Source organism: Acomys russatus, chromosome 15 (genome assembly GCF_903995435.1).
Source record: "Acomys russatus chromosome 15, mAcoRus1.1, whole genome shotgun sequence".
NCBI lineage: Eukaryota > Metazoa > Chordata > Mammalia > Rodentia > Muridae > Acomys > Acomys russatus.
In genome coordinates, this window is record NC_067151.1 from 52,868,225 (window position 1) to 52,882,291 (window position 14,067).

Genomic DNA, 14,067 nt, shown 5'->3' on the forward strand with positions numbered 1-14,067 from the left:
CCCTAAAAACACTCCCCAAAGATCTTCCGAGCATGGCAGGGCTATTCTAGAGGTGGCTTGAGAAAAAAGAGAACATCCTAAGCAACGGCTGACCAACAGAACCAGCTGCAGATGTATGCAATTCATTTAAATCAAATTTAGCAGATTTTGCTCTTTCAGAAAACGTGTCTGGCTCCCAGTCGCTAGATGTAATTAGGAGGCATTGTACTAATACCTAGACTTATTTAAGCATGGCTTTGTAGTAAAGGTCTAATTTGGACCTATAATTATACTTGGTAATTGAAAATGTTCAGAGAATATATAAAAGTTCCTTTCACTCATTTCTTAAAAATATTTATTGGTGGATCACATAAAAACTTTTAGATTCTTGTTTATTTATTTGTAGTTCTGGGATGAAATGCAGGAGCTTGTACTCTACCCCTGAGTTATATCCCCAGCTGAATTAATCAATAGATCAATATTTTCCTTATTATGGATAATGGACAACATAAGTGTTGTACATGATTCTGAGTTCATTACGTGTAACACCTACCTTAGTGAGCTTGGCCACTCAAATAAATCATGGTGTATAATAAATTAAAATACAAAAGGGTAAGCTTAGTAAGATAATATAACATATAGTCTCAGTATTTCTTAAGCAGATGTCATGTTTTTTCTTACTAAAAATCAGTAGTAAAAGATCAAAGATCACCCAAGACCCAGTATATTTGTCCAAAGAAGATGATAAAATTATTTATGAATTGAGTTGAATTAATTTCTCGCTAGGAATCAACTGATACTGTGACCTTCCCATTGTTTGCAGATTACTACTTAACACATTTTCTGTTGGCTAATGGGCAACTCTGCAGTCAACTCTTTCTGGCCCCTTCCTTTGTACATTTGCTTTCTGGTGGATGGGAGCAGGTGACTGCCATTTTGCGTCACCTGAGCGAGCAGGTAGCATAAGGAATAGAGCACAAACAACAATTAGGCAGGCAGGCTGCAAAGTCGTTCGAAGCCAAAGCTTGGCCAAGAGGAGGGGAGAAGGATAAGAACATTCGGGGTACCAGCCGGGCTGAGGTTTCACGGTTACTGTTCTTTTTTGAGTTGTTATGAATCTGCCATCTCCTATCAATATAAGATTTAAAAATGTATCCCAGAGCAGAAGGGAAATCCTTTTTGATATTTCATGCTGTTGTTTTTTCAATCATCGTATGGAAAAACTGAGAAGTGGTTGTAAACCCAAACCCTTTCGAATATGAACATGCCAGTCTTGTTTCCTGGCTCATTTGTAAGATGGGGAAAGAAGCCGGCACTTAGAGATCATCCATTAGAAATCATACATCATTCAAGTGCACACAGAATGGTGTTGGATTTCATGCCTTTTTTTTTTTTAATGTAAAACTGATATTTAGCTACCAAATAGTTTCAGAACTATCTGAGAGTTTTCAGATCTGCTACAGGAGTCTAACGCCACACTTCCTTACTTGGCTGCCACGTTTGCTAACTCTCAAGAGCCCTTGACTGCCCACCTAAAAGTGATGGCTGATAGTCCACAGTGCTGCTTCCTTACAGAGTCAGAAGAAATGGGGACACTCAGGGACTCTGGGCTAGACCACCTGGTCCCTCAGCTCTCTTTCTCTTCACACTGAGGGAGTGGAGCTTACAGTCAGAGTGTCTTTTCTGTTCAGGAAGCAACCATCTCCTCTGATTTTCTTTTAGCTGACTTTAGCATTCCTACTCCATTTTCCAACCTGACTCCCTTTCTGAGGGGATGTAGATGCTTAGACTTTAGACATGTGGGTCCCTTTTTACCAAGGAATGACAGTTACTTTTCCTCTTTTTACAGTATGGCGAAATAAGTCATTGTGCAATTGATAAACTAACCCACCGTTACCAAAACCCTTGGTAAGTACGTGTAAACGTATTTTAAAATAGTTAATGGGTTCCCTTCCCAAGTTAGGGACAGCTTATTTTCTATATTTGAAAAGCACACTATCATTTTGTTTTTATTTTCTCATAGAGATTTGTGTGGGAGGTAAAATCACACATTTTTCTTTTTAACAAACAGAATAAATTTCATCTTCTGTTAGTCTAACTGGAGAAAGGGACAGAACAAAGTAGCATAGAAAAGAAAGTGCTAGGCTACAGTGAGGGAAAGAGACGCCAGCCTGTAGCTGTAAAGGACGAACACTGAAGAGTTTAAACCTTGTAAGTATCATTAATTTTTTTAGTTAAAAAGACCTCATTTCATGCTGTTGGCCTAGAAACCTCAATCACAGGTAGCCTTGATTAATAAACATAATCTTACTGAAGTCACATAATGGCTTGAATTCATGTTGTCTTAAGGTAGCCACTAACAAAAATTAAACATGTGTAGCTCCAAGTGTGTTAAATTACTGGGGAAGAACAAACACTGAGCTCTTGTCTAAATGGAACACAATCCAGATGTCTGAAGAAGAAGGTCAGCCAAGACTAGAGACATAATAGTGTCGTCTGTATAGATTTGTGGAGGTGGCGGTGGGGGAGGGGCACTGCTTGTCTCCAGTTTTCATTCTTGAAGGATACTGATGTTGGCGTGCACAAAATTACTGCATTTTGTCTCTTCTGCTAACATAAAGTAGACCACATAGAAAGAGACATCAAGTCCCTTGGGAGGTGAAAAGATGGCTCAGTAGTTAGGAGTACTTCCTGCTCCTGTAGAGAACCCATGTTAGGTTCCCCCATACCTGCACTGTTGCTCACAACCATCTACTCCAGTTCCAGAAGATCTGTCGACTTCTTTTGATCTTTGTGGGCAACAAGCATACACATGGTACCCATACATACATGCAGGCAAAACACTCATATACATAACATAGAATCAAATAAATATTTAAAAAGCCTATCAGGTACTGTCCAGTGACAGCTGTAATAGCCACTGTTCTTATGGAAAGACACATAGAAAGAGTTTCACTGTGCTACATAAAAAGCATACATTCGATGTGAAAAACACCACTCCCTTTGTTTAAATAGCATTGCTTACATCTATTGTAAATGCTTTACCAACTATTTCCCAGCAAAGAAACTACCAGAGAGAGGCTATTGGAAATTAAGGACACCTTTAACAACTGCTGGTGAGAAAGTGTGAATGTGCTACACTCTTTAAAATACCTTCTTGGAAAATAGCTGAGAAACACCAAAGCTGTGAACATTTTTCCTAGAGAGAAAATGTTACCTTTATTTCCAGGGACTATTCTATGGATTGTACCAAGTCATAAGGATGCAAAATGTTTATAAAAATCCTCATATTTAGAGGATTGCAAATTAAGTTTGGAAATTGAGCATTAATTTAGTAAGGAAAACACCAAAATCAGTTTGTCTGTGTGAATACTGAATTAGCCAGTGTTTGGTTATGACAAATACCCGAGAGGTAAACAACATACTGAGATAAAAGACTTGTTCTGGCTCACAATTTTAAAGGTTCTTGACAGGATCAGTTAAGACTCACTGTCTCTAGGCAAAACTGTATATCATGGTAAAAATCTCATGGTAGAGCAAAGTCGTTTGCCTCATAAAAGACAGAAGAAAGAACTAGGGTCCCAAGATCCAGCTTAGGGCATACCCCCATGATCACAAGACCAATCAATCACGGGGTTCTAGGTACTATTATTTCTTCTTTTCTCATCCTCCTTCTCCTTGCCTCTTTCTTCCTCCTTTTCTCTCTCTTCTCTCTCTTCCTCTCCCTATGGACCAAGTCCAGGAGCTTAACCATGACCACACTTTATACCACTGAGCTATATATACTCCCAGCCCTTTTGCCCAGCCACCCCACACACTGGGGACCAAACCTTTAACATACGGGCCTTAGGGGAACACTCAAACCATAGCAAGGGCAAATTAATAAATAGGATCATAGCCAGAAAAATTATAGTTAGAGAAGCTGAAACGTCTTTAAATGTTGGTAGTTTCTAGATTCTTCTATGGCCTCTGGGATGGAGGTCCAAATTTTAACAAGTTAGACATGGGCACCTTGGAGGATGCTTATGTCTATGACTAAACACTTGTGCTGCTTAGAAACCTTTCTGTTGGGGTACTAAACCACAATGGATGTGGAGGTGTCCAACCCCCATGGTATTTTTGGATTTTGCGGGGGGACTAGATTGAGGGCCCCTCTTTTCTGGGTAAGGTAGTATTCGGCCTCTCAGGCAGCTCCCATGCTTTTCTTCTCTCAAGTAGCAGCAGTAGGACTCACATTCAGCACTTCTGCAGCTGAAAATCTGGCTAGTTCACAACAGCAAACAAGCCAGGCTCCGGGCACACTTTCCCTGGAACTTGTATTCTAGAGAATGAGAACAACTATTTGTTTTTTTTTAATGCAACACTCATGTCTTTTGGGGTATATGTGTGTATGTGTGGCACTGGGGAGCAAACATGCGTCTTAGTTTTCTTAAAACACTTTTAACCTTTATTTTATGTATATGGGTGTTCTGCCTGCATGTGTCTGCGCACCATGTGCATGCCTGGTACCTATTGAGGCCAGAACAGGGCACCTGGTACAGAACTGGAGTTACTGAGCTATCTGGGTGCTGAGAATTGAGTCTGGGTCCTCTGTAGGAGCAGCCAGTGCTCTTAACCACTGATCCATCACCCCAGTCTCAGACCATTGTAAGTGAAAGGTCAGCTTGAGCTAGCTATTGAGTACCAAGACAACCAAGGCTGGTTTTTGGGTTTTTTTTGTTTTGTTTTGTTTTTGTTTTTTGAAGCCACGTGCTTTTGGGGGAGGGGCAGAAAAGTTACCATCCTGGGTCAGACGCATCAGTGCATGTCTGTGATATAGCACCTAAGAAGTGGAGGTAGGGTCAAGAGGTCAAGGTCATTCTCGGCTTCATCCAGTTTGTGATATAACAGTTCACTACAAAACATGTTTTCAAGGACCTTTGGGCAAGAACCTGGCCTAAAGGTTGAAGAGCTACTGAGGAAGTGAAGTGATACTGCTTTGGATAAAGTCGGTGTTGGTTAATCTAGGCACTTACCTTGCTACAATTTGTCTCCTCTCTTTCATAAGTTTACATACAAATGTGAATTTAGTCTGTTATCAAGGTGATATTGAAAAGGTGAGTATGAGTTCATCCTGGCACCAGGAGCTTCTTGAGCCAGGCAGAAGAAGCAGCAAACTAGGATCCACGCCTGGACTACAGCAAATCCTAGGATAGTGGGAAGGCAGGAGATAGACTTGATGGAAAGTGGTGGACCTGTGTGGAGAATTTTGAGAACAAAGAGAGCTCACGGGAAGGCTTTGAGTCAGAAGGAACATGGTCCATGTCCTTTTGCTGAGGTCCCTCTTAGAAAGTTGGACTGCTGAGTGGAGAGTGGGTGGGAGGTGATGAGAACAGTTATGACAAGATCAGCTAGGAGGCATTTCATCTATCCTGACAAGCCAAAAGAAAGTGAGATCAGAGAAGGCTCGGGCTCAATTGAGCTTTTAAAGAGGGTAGACTGTAGATAAACGAAGAGAGGAGACAATGTGGTACCAAAAAAGCAGCTAAGCACATGCATGCCATAATTTTATAAAGCATAGTTAATGTCACCAGAAAGTTGCTGGAGAAGACATTGAATCATCAAGCTAATACTTCAGTCTAAGTTGAGTGACTCCCTTGATCTAGGCTGGGACCCAGAGATTGGGTGTTTTAAATTGATCTCCCTTCCTGCCTAGATGAGCAGTCAGCACTAAGAACCACAAGATTCATTGGGGCAGAGAAGGGGTGGGGCCTTGTGAGCAGGGTTTCTCACTCAGAGGCCAGATACATCAAGGACCTGAAGCAGGCAAGGGAGTCTTACATCAGGTCCCTTGAAATGACAGAGGATGACAGCAGTGAGTGAAAAATCTCAGAGGAACACTCAACATGAGTGAACAGAGAATGCAAGGAAAACAACAGCAGATGAACATTTGCAGTTATCAGTGGCCTCAGAAAATGCAGCGTGGGTAGGTGGATGATCTGAGTCAGTGTCACCAGCACTAAATAATGTTTGCCCATTGGCATAATGGAGGCAAGAGCCCACTCTGCTTCTGAGATTTAGCTACTCAGTAGAGAACAGTGCAGAAGCCCACCCATCCAAAGGCATACTTTTAAGAGTAGTTGCTTACAGTGTAGCATCCAAACATTCTGCCTCTTTTTCTTGAGAACGAATAGCTGTAGCACATCAATGGTGTGCCAGGTTATACAATCAGTTGTTGAGTCCTACAGAACAGCAACGGTGTATTTCAGCAAACATGAACTGATGGCCTGATCTGTGCCAGGTGCTTGGAATTTAAGACTTGTCATCAGGGTTTTCACTCTGCAGTTTCCCATGACAGTCAGACGTAAGCAGCGGACCTCAGTATCCTGGGCATGGATAAACAATGAGTGCCATCATGGGGCGTGAGTTAGCTCTTTATTTTTTTCTTCTAAATTAAAGTAAGCATACTCCTGTTTTAAAGAGTCCAGATTTCCCTAGACAGGCCACTGGATGCTCCACTAATTCTCATACAGTCTCCTCTGCTTACAGCTAGGTATTTCCAGCATATGAACACAGCACTTCTAATGTCAACAGGAGCAAAAGGCACAAGACTGGAAACACAGGAACAGTTTATGTTCCACTTAGGGAGGCCATAAGAGACAGTACTGGTAAAGAAAGAATTGGCAGGGCTCTGCATTTTAAGCGGGCAAGCAAATTCTGTAGAGGTATATATCCTGCCCTACAGGCTTTTAACAAATCAGGGAAGGCTGATTTTAGGAATATCTTCCTTCTCTTGTTGGCCTATGACAGTAGACTCTTAACAATGATCTCTTGAATAATAGGCTTGCATTTGTCAGCTTTCTCTTGCTGTGGCAAAATACCCTGAGATAATCAACTCAAAGGGAAAAGGTTTGCTGTGGCTTACGGTTTCAAAGGTTTCAGTCTATGATTGCTTGGGCCTGTTGGTTTGGATGATGACCCAGTACAGCATGGTGGGTGGATGAGAGAGGAAGGGAGATTGGGGGGTGGGGTAAGTAGAGGGGAGGAGAGATGAGCACTGCTACCTTATGGCACCTGGACAAGAAAGAGAGACAAGCAGGAGCTAAGGTCCTAACAGTTCCATCAAGCCTTTAAAACATGGATCTTTGAGAGCCATTCAAGGGTAAAGCTCTCTCTTCACAAGCATGAAGACCTGAGTTTGATCCCCAGAATTCACATTAAAAAGGCCAGGTGTAGTGGCATATACTTGTAATCCTCGTAGCACTAAAGGAAGCAGAGACAGGCAGATCACTGAGGCTTACTGGCCAGCTAGCTAGCCTAGTCTAGCCTATTGGAAAACTCCAGGCCAGTGAGAGAGCCTGTTAACACACACACACACACACACACACACACACACACACACACACACACACACATTCAAACTATAGTAAGGTTCTGGAGTGACTGAACTGTAGAAAATTCAATATTCCTTGGGGAATAATGCTTGTAGTTACCTGGAATACACCCATTTGTCTTGGTGACTGGCATTATTTGTGCTGTGCTGTTAGCTGGCTGTGAGTCATTTGAAAGGCCGTGGATTCCCCAAAGCTCCATGGATTTAGAAGGCGAGTTTGGGAAAGGACAGTGTTTCTGGGGTTCTTTCTCAATACAATCATTTCAGGATGTGTCTTTCAAATCAAAAGCAAAGAGTGCTGCTTAATTGATAAAATTTACATCTCCATAATGTGATCTTCAGTACCTAAGCAATCAACAGCAAATGTGAAACACTCACATACAGGTCTAATCTTCAGAGTTAAAAAATAGCCAACTTGTCATCTCAATAACCCTCATATTCAAAATGTCTTGCAGAGAAATACCATGTCTGCCATACAAAGCAAACTGATTCTGGATTTCCCTGTCATTTTCACAAGTCACAAAGGATTTAAACAGAAAATTGGTGAAACAATGGTTTTAACTCTTCTCCTATGTCATGGTCCCCATACCTGTAGTGAGAATCTAGGAAAACAATTCAAGATAATGGAATCACTGTGGAATCCAACTTTTATCCATCCCTGTTACCAAGACTGAGAACTGCTCCACTCAGGGACACTGGGCTCCCAGGCACCATGTGATATCAGTTCTGCAGGTCTTCCTGCTGTACTTCTCTCTAGACGCATTTCTTAGTATATGCTCTTTCACCTCTCTAGAATGATTTTAAAATCATCCCAGAAAACACTTTCCACATGTCTTCAATTTAGTCCTGTGATTAGGAACTCACCTGCATTTTCACCAGTTAGCAGAACAAAGTTGAGTACAAATGTGGCCCCTGCCTTCACAGTAACAGGAAATAAAAATGGAATGCAATCATGACGGCTTAATCAAGAAGGAAAAGGCTATATGAGAAGCAACATATGAAAACAGTGGGGAATGCCTCCAGGTCTCTGAAAGCTGCTGATTCATGCTTTCAAAGGCAGCTTCAACATGTTTTGTCCTTTGCAGATCCTGTAGCAGTCCCCTTGGTCATCCCTCTTAACTCCACTTTTAAAGATGGTCTCGGTTTTGTTGCATGTTCGCCCTCCCCTTGAGACTATGAGACATAGAAGTATTTTGATTTTTCATTAGTTTCCTTACATTTAATCCAGTTCTTGGTATACATCCCCTATTGGCTGTTATTTAAGGGGGGGGCCTCATGTTTTCAATCTTTAGAGTGATGGTAACACTCTATTCAGGGTAATGGTATAGATAACCTTGGTTCACAAATAGCACTTAGAAAAGTGGTATACATCAAGGACTCAATGGGTAACATAACCAAAAATTTGTCACCCCAAACAATCTCGATGGTATAAAAGGAAGCCAATGAATGGGTCTCTAGGAGAATTGGATAAACTGAAACTACAATTAGTAAATCAAGCACTAGATTTATAAATATTTCTGTTAATGAAATGCTTTGAAATAATAAATCAAGTGCAGCTAAGAAAGTCCTCAGTGTGGTATACTGGCCCCAGAAGCTCCCCAAACAGCACGGGTGATCGACATTGCTATTCTTTGTATACCATTACTAAATAGCTAGACCCTAATATTCCACTGCTCAAGACACAATACATGTTCATTGCAAGACATAGAGAAATCAAGCTGCACCTGACCTTGAAAGTTCCTGCCTGCTGGCTAGTTCTGTAGTGCTAGAAAGTATCATACAGGCTATGGGGGAGAAAAGTCATCAGTCTCCCCAGCAGTGAATGCTGCGTACTATCATACCGACCTGCCAGGCAAGATGTGCACACTGGTGCAACAGTGACATGAAGTTTATAGGGGCATCCACCCACTTTCTCATTGGATTTGCGGCTTATTCCTTAGGAAGGAATTCATACCTGGTACTATGAACCTGTCTAAAAGACTTTAGCCAAGCTAAAAAGCCTCTTTTTAGGCTCAAGAGGATGATAGGCCTTGGCGTGAGGCAAACCTACTTCGGTTGCTAAAATGCCTTCTAAATATTATTACTCACAGATCAGTGCTACTGTCAACCTTGGCCAGATAACTCCCTTCTGCATCTCTTAGCTGGTCAAAGGGTTCATAAGTGACTGTTGAATGCTCTCAACCCCACATAGAACACCTGTATCGGCCCTTCTCTAAGGCTCTGGGAATTTCAACGAAGAGGGAGCAGAAAGAATTGAAGAGTAGGAAGATGGAGAGAGGTACTATGAAATGCTATCTTCTAGACATGACATAGCTGTTGAACTCATGAACTCACCGAAAGTATGGTTCTCTGCACAAGAGCCAGCCAACAAGATAGCTCAACAGTTTAGCAGGCAGCACAAATTGGATGTGGTGAATTACCAAAAAGGAAAGACATAAAAGTGGATGGGAAGGAGATGTATTTTGGAGTCTTAAGGAAGTGGGATGGGGAAAATGAGGGTAATGGAATCAAAATACATTGTGTGCATTATGAAATTGTTAAAGAATATATGAAAGATATTTTAAAAATCCTTATTGATGAAAACAATCAATATAAATATTAGATATAGTATAAAAATTCACACTATATAGCTGACTTGATTCCCCCCAAAAGTACAAAAACTCCAACAGATGAAAAACATATGAAGAAAACATATAGAAATTAAATTTTCTAAGACTTGATGAATAAAAGATCTAGAAAGAGACAAGGGGAGATAGAAATGAGAAAAATCGTAATTCGAGAAAATGTCCCACAAGGGATTGGAATGATGTGCAGATTGAAATCATTCATCAAATGTGACTAAAAAGGAAACTGTGCTGAGGTTTATGAGCATGAAGTGAGTTCAGGAAAGAGCCAGAGGAGAGTGGGAACACCCAGGAGACCAGGAGCTCTTAGAGCAGGGCGCTAACCAGCCTGCCTGTTATAGTATGGCCTCTAGAAGTAGACATTGCCCTGAGGTGTAGAATTCCACGTTCAGCCAGTGACCACCAGAGGAGACAGAAAGTGGGCATTTTCAAAATTGTAAAACTAAAAGTTATACCACCAAAGATTTTCCCTCAGAAAGTGAGGGAGAATGATATCCAGTCAAAGAAGAGAGAAACCTAAGGATAAAGAAAAGACTCCAGCTGGGAGACTACGTACCACCAAACATGGCAGACAAAGTGTTTACTCAGATGGTGTTAGAAAGAGAGCCAGGGACTCGGGCAGCCCAGGGCCAAGAGAAGCATCCGTGTAGACAGAGCAGGTGAGCTGGGTTCTGTAGACAGGCTCAAAGGGGCTTTGGAAGGAAGAATGCTGGGAAGGGTAGCAAAGAAGGAAAGGTGGGTTTAGTACTTTAATAAGTCTGTCTTTAAGTTCCTTTATGGGAAAAAAAATGAAAAGCACCATCTTAAGTACATGTACAAATATTTTGCTTGGCAATAATAATAATTATAGTATGGAAAAACAGCAATAGTTAGAATTGTAGTCATTGAGACTTCTAAACTGAAGAAAATCTCCAGCTAAAAGCAGCACTTTTGGTGCCAAGGAAACATTCTCAAACCCGAATAAGCAAAGCTTTCTGTATCTTCAGACAGGTGTATGGCATTCCTTTATTTAGCATTAGCTGGGTGCCATGTAGAAAAGTGCCTGTTATTCTTAAGAAATCCTGCCAAAACCAGCTGTTAAGCTGGCAGACTTAATGGCAGCCACTATTTAAAAATGTATTGGTAGATAAACGTGTGCTTGTTTCTTGGATTTTATTTTCCCCAAAACATCCATAAATTTTGACAGCTTTCTATTTTTAAGCCTGTCTGTGTCTGGAGCATTGAAGAGAATTCCAGAAGCAGAAAGCAGCAAAATCTGGCCATTTTTCCTTTTCTTTTTTTTCAAAATAACATTTCTATTGATTCTTTGGAAATTTCACATCATACACCCAGATCACACTCACTAGCCACTCCTTCCGTGTCTGCTCTCCACCCCACGTGACACCACGCCCCTACCCCCAGCAGCAGCAGCAGCAAGTCCAATTTCTATTGCCATTATACTTACTGGAGCATGGTCACACTCCCAGTGGGCAGCCCCACCTAAAGAAAACTGAGTCCACCTGCCAGAGAGCTTCAGCATCCTTATCACAATTTTTAAGAGTGCTCTTTGATGGCTTCCTGTTACTTTTTGGAGGGTGGGAATGAAGAGGGAGGGGTCATAAGGGTTGTCACAGAAGCCTTCCATGTCCCTGTTTCTCAGTTGTGCACTTGCAGTTATCAGTGGCACTGCCAAAGTAGCTTCCTTGCTCTTTACAGTCAGCTGGACTTTGGATCATGTGCCCCCTCATGGCTTTTGGATACAGCAGAGACCACGAACACTGCCTCCAGCAGCAGCAGGACCATGGACCAAGACAAGGCCCTCGGAGGCAGCTTGGACCATGGGCATCATCAACATGGCCTTGGACGGCAAAGCAGGCCACTCACAGCAAAACGGCCTCAGGAGGCAGCACGACCCAAGGACTTGAACATGGCTTTGGATGGTGGCCGCACAGACCATGGACATTCACATGGTCTTTGGTGGTTAACACGGGCCACAGACATCAACACAGACCCCAGCCGCAGAAAGACCATAGACCCAGCCATGGCTGCCTGTGGCAGCACAGGCCTGGATATCGACATGGCTTCAGGTGGCAGCTCGGGCCACTCAGATTGGTATGGCCCCCAGGGGCAGCACAGCCCACAGACATCAACATGGCTTGAGGAGGCAGCACAGACCACAGAGAGCATCACGGCATTAAGTGGTAACACGGGCCGCAGACATCAACACAGATGCAGTAGTGTCTTGGACCCAGTCATGGCCTCTGGTGGCAGCCACACAGACCTGGACTATATCATGGCCTCAGCTGGTAGATCAGGCCACTCACATCAATATGACCGCTGGGGCGGCACAGCCCAAGGTCATCAACGTGGCTTCAGGCCACAGCAGAGACTGAGGAAAGCCGCATGGACTTAGGTGCTAACAAGGGCCACGGACATCAACCTGGCCCCTGGCTGCATCAGGACCACTGACCTACACATGGCCCTCAATGGCATCAAGGACAAGTTCTGCCTCTCTGCACAGCATATGCTCTGCTCTGCCCTTCTTTCTCCCCATCTGCATTGTATATTCATCTATCAGAGTGGTGCCCACCAGCCTTTGGCTTGTAGAGCTTCTACCAGCTTGTGCCCATTTTTTCTTATACAATGAATTATTTCTTTTAAAACAATTTGTTCATTTCTTTTTGAGAATTCCATACAATGAAATATGACCATATCATGCTCCATCTCCTCCTATAGCCTCTCCACCTCAACCCCTCTTAACTTAGATCTTTTTTTTTTTCAAACTTAAGTAAAAGTGCTACTCATATGAGCACGGGTGTTGGGACCATCCACCATAGCAGTGGGAATACCCTCATAAAAGAATGAGTCTCCCTTCTCTAGTGCCTGTCAGCTGCTAGTAGCTCCTCAGCAAGAGGTGGGGCCTGGAAATCATTTACCCCCATCGACTGGCTGGCCCAGTCATGTGCAAGACCTGTGTGGGCAAGCACAGCGGTCTGTGAGTTCGTGATTGCAATAGCCACACGGTGTTCAGAAGACATCTCCCACCATCCCTCTCCAGCCTCCAGCTCTCATGTTCTTTCTACCTCCCCCTCCATGATGTCACATGAGCCTTGGTAGTGGTGGAGGGGTTGACATATAGATGTCTCTTTCGGGGCTGAGCTTTGAGCACCTCTGCAGCTCGCCATTGACCTGCTGTCCACCATTAAAAGAAACTTCTCTGACCCATGCCAAGAACAGTCCAGGCCTATGGGTATAGATGTGTACATCTACGAGGCACTTGGGCAGCATGTCAAGTTACTAAGCATGTCAAGTTCTGCAATTTTTTGAGGATATCATCATCCATTCTTACTTTGACCTTTTGGTCTCTTACCTCACAACTTTCTTCCTGTTCTTCTGTGCCTCTTTCTCCCATCCTTGCCTAGGTAAGTGGGGGAAAGGGTCCCGTGGAAGCTTATCAGGCCCATCCCAGTCTCCTGTGGAAGGAAGCTCTTGTTGCAGTGCCACACTGATTGTTGATGCTGATTTACACATTCAAAAATTGGCCAATGAATTTAAAAATGAAAACAAAACAAAACTGGCCAAGGGGCCAGCGGGAATGCTCAACCTTCAGGAATTGACGTTAATCCCTAGGATTCACATAGCAGAAGGAGAAAATATCTTCCCATGGTGTTCTCTGATCTCCACATATGAGCATGTCATGTATTCTCACACACATATTTTACACGCGCGCGCGCACACACACACACTTAAATATAATAATTCTAAAACAAAATTTTAGAATTAAAAAAAATAGCCAAGTGCTGAGTACCTGCTGGGCCTGAGGACTCACAAGACATAGCTTCCATCTTCTCATATTCCACCAGGAGAGACAAGGCTGGAGCTGTCCCAGGGCGTGCCATCGTGCCATGAGGAATAAATGCAGAATGAGTGAGTGTGTGTGTGTGTGTGTGTGTGTGTTTGTGTGTGTGTGTGTGTGTGTGTGTGTGTGTGTGTGTGTGTGTGTTGAATGAATGAATGAATGTCCCACCATAAAGAGTGTTTAGAGCAAAAGGGCAGGATCAGGCTGACGTTGCTTTTAAGAAGAAAACTAACTTACGGTGACCCGGAAGTTAT

General features: G+C 42.8%; 1 protein-coding gene across 1 annotated transcript in view; it reads left to right on the forward strand.

The window, feature by feature from the left end:
- Nucleotides 1–14,067, forward strand: part of C15H4orf45 (chromosome 15 C4orf45 homolog) — a 94,510-nt gene that overhangs the window by 63,744 nt on the left and 16,699 nt on the right. The window contains exon 5 of the mRNA XM_051156913.1: nt 1,829–1,887. Coding sequence (XP_051012870.1) covers nt 1,829–1,887 — 59 coding nt within the window. The remainder of the gene's footprint in view (nt 1–1,828; nt 1,888–14,067) is intronic.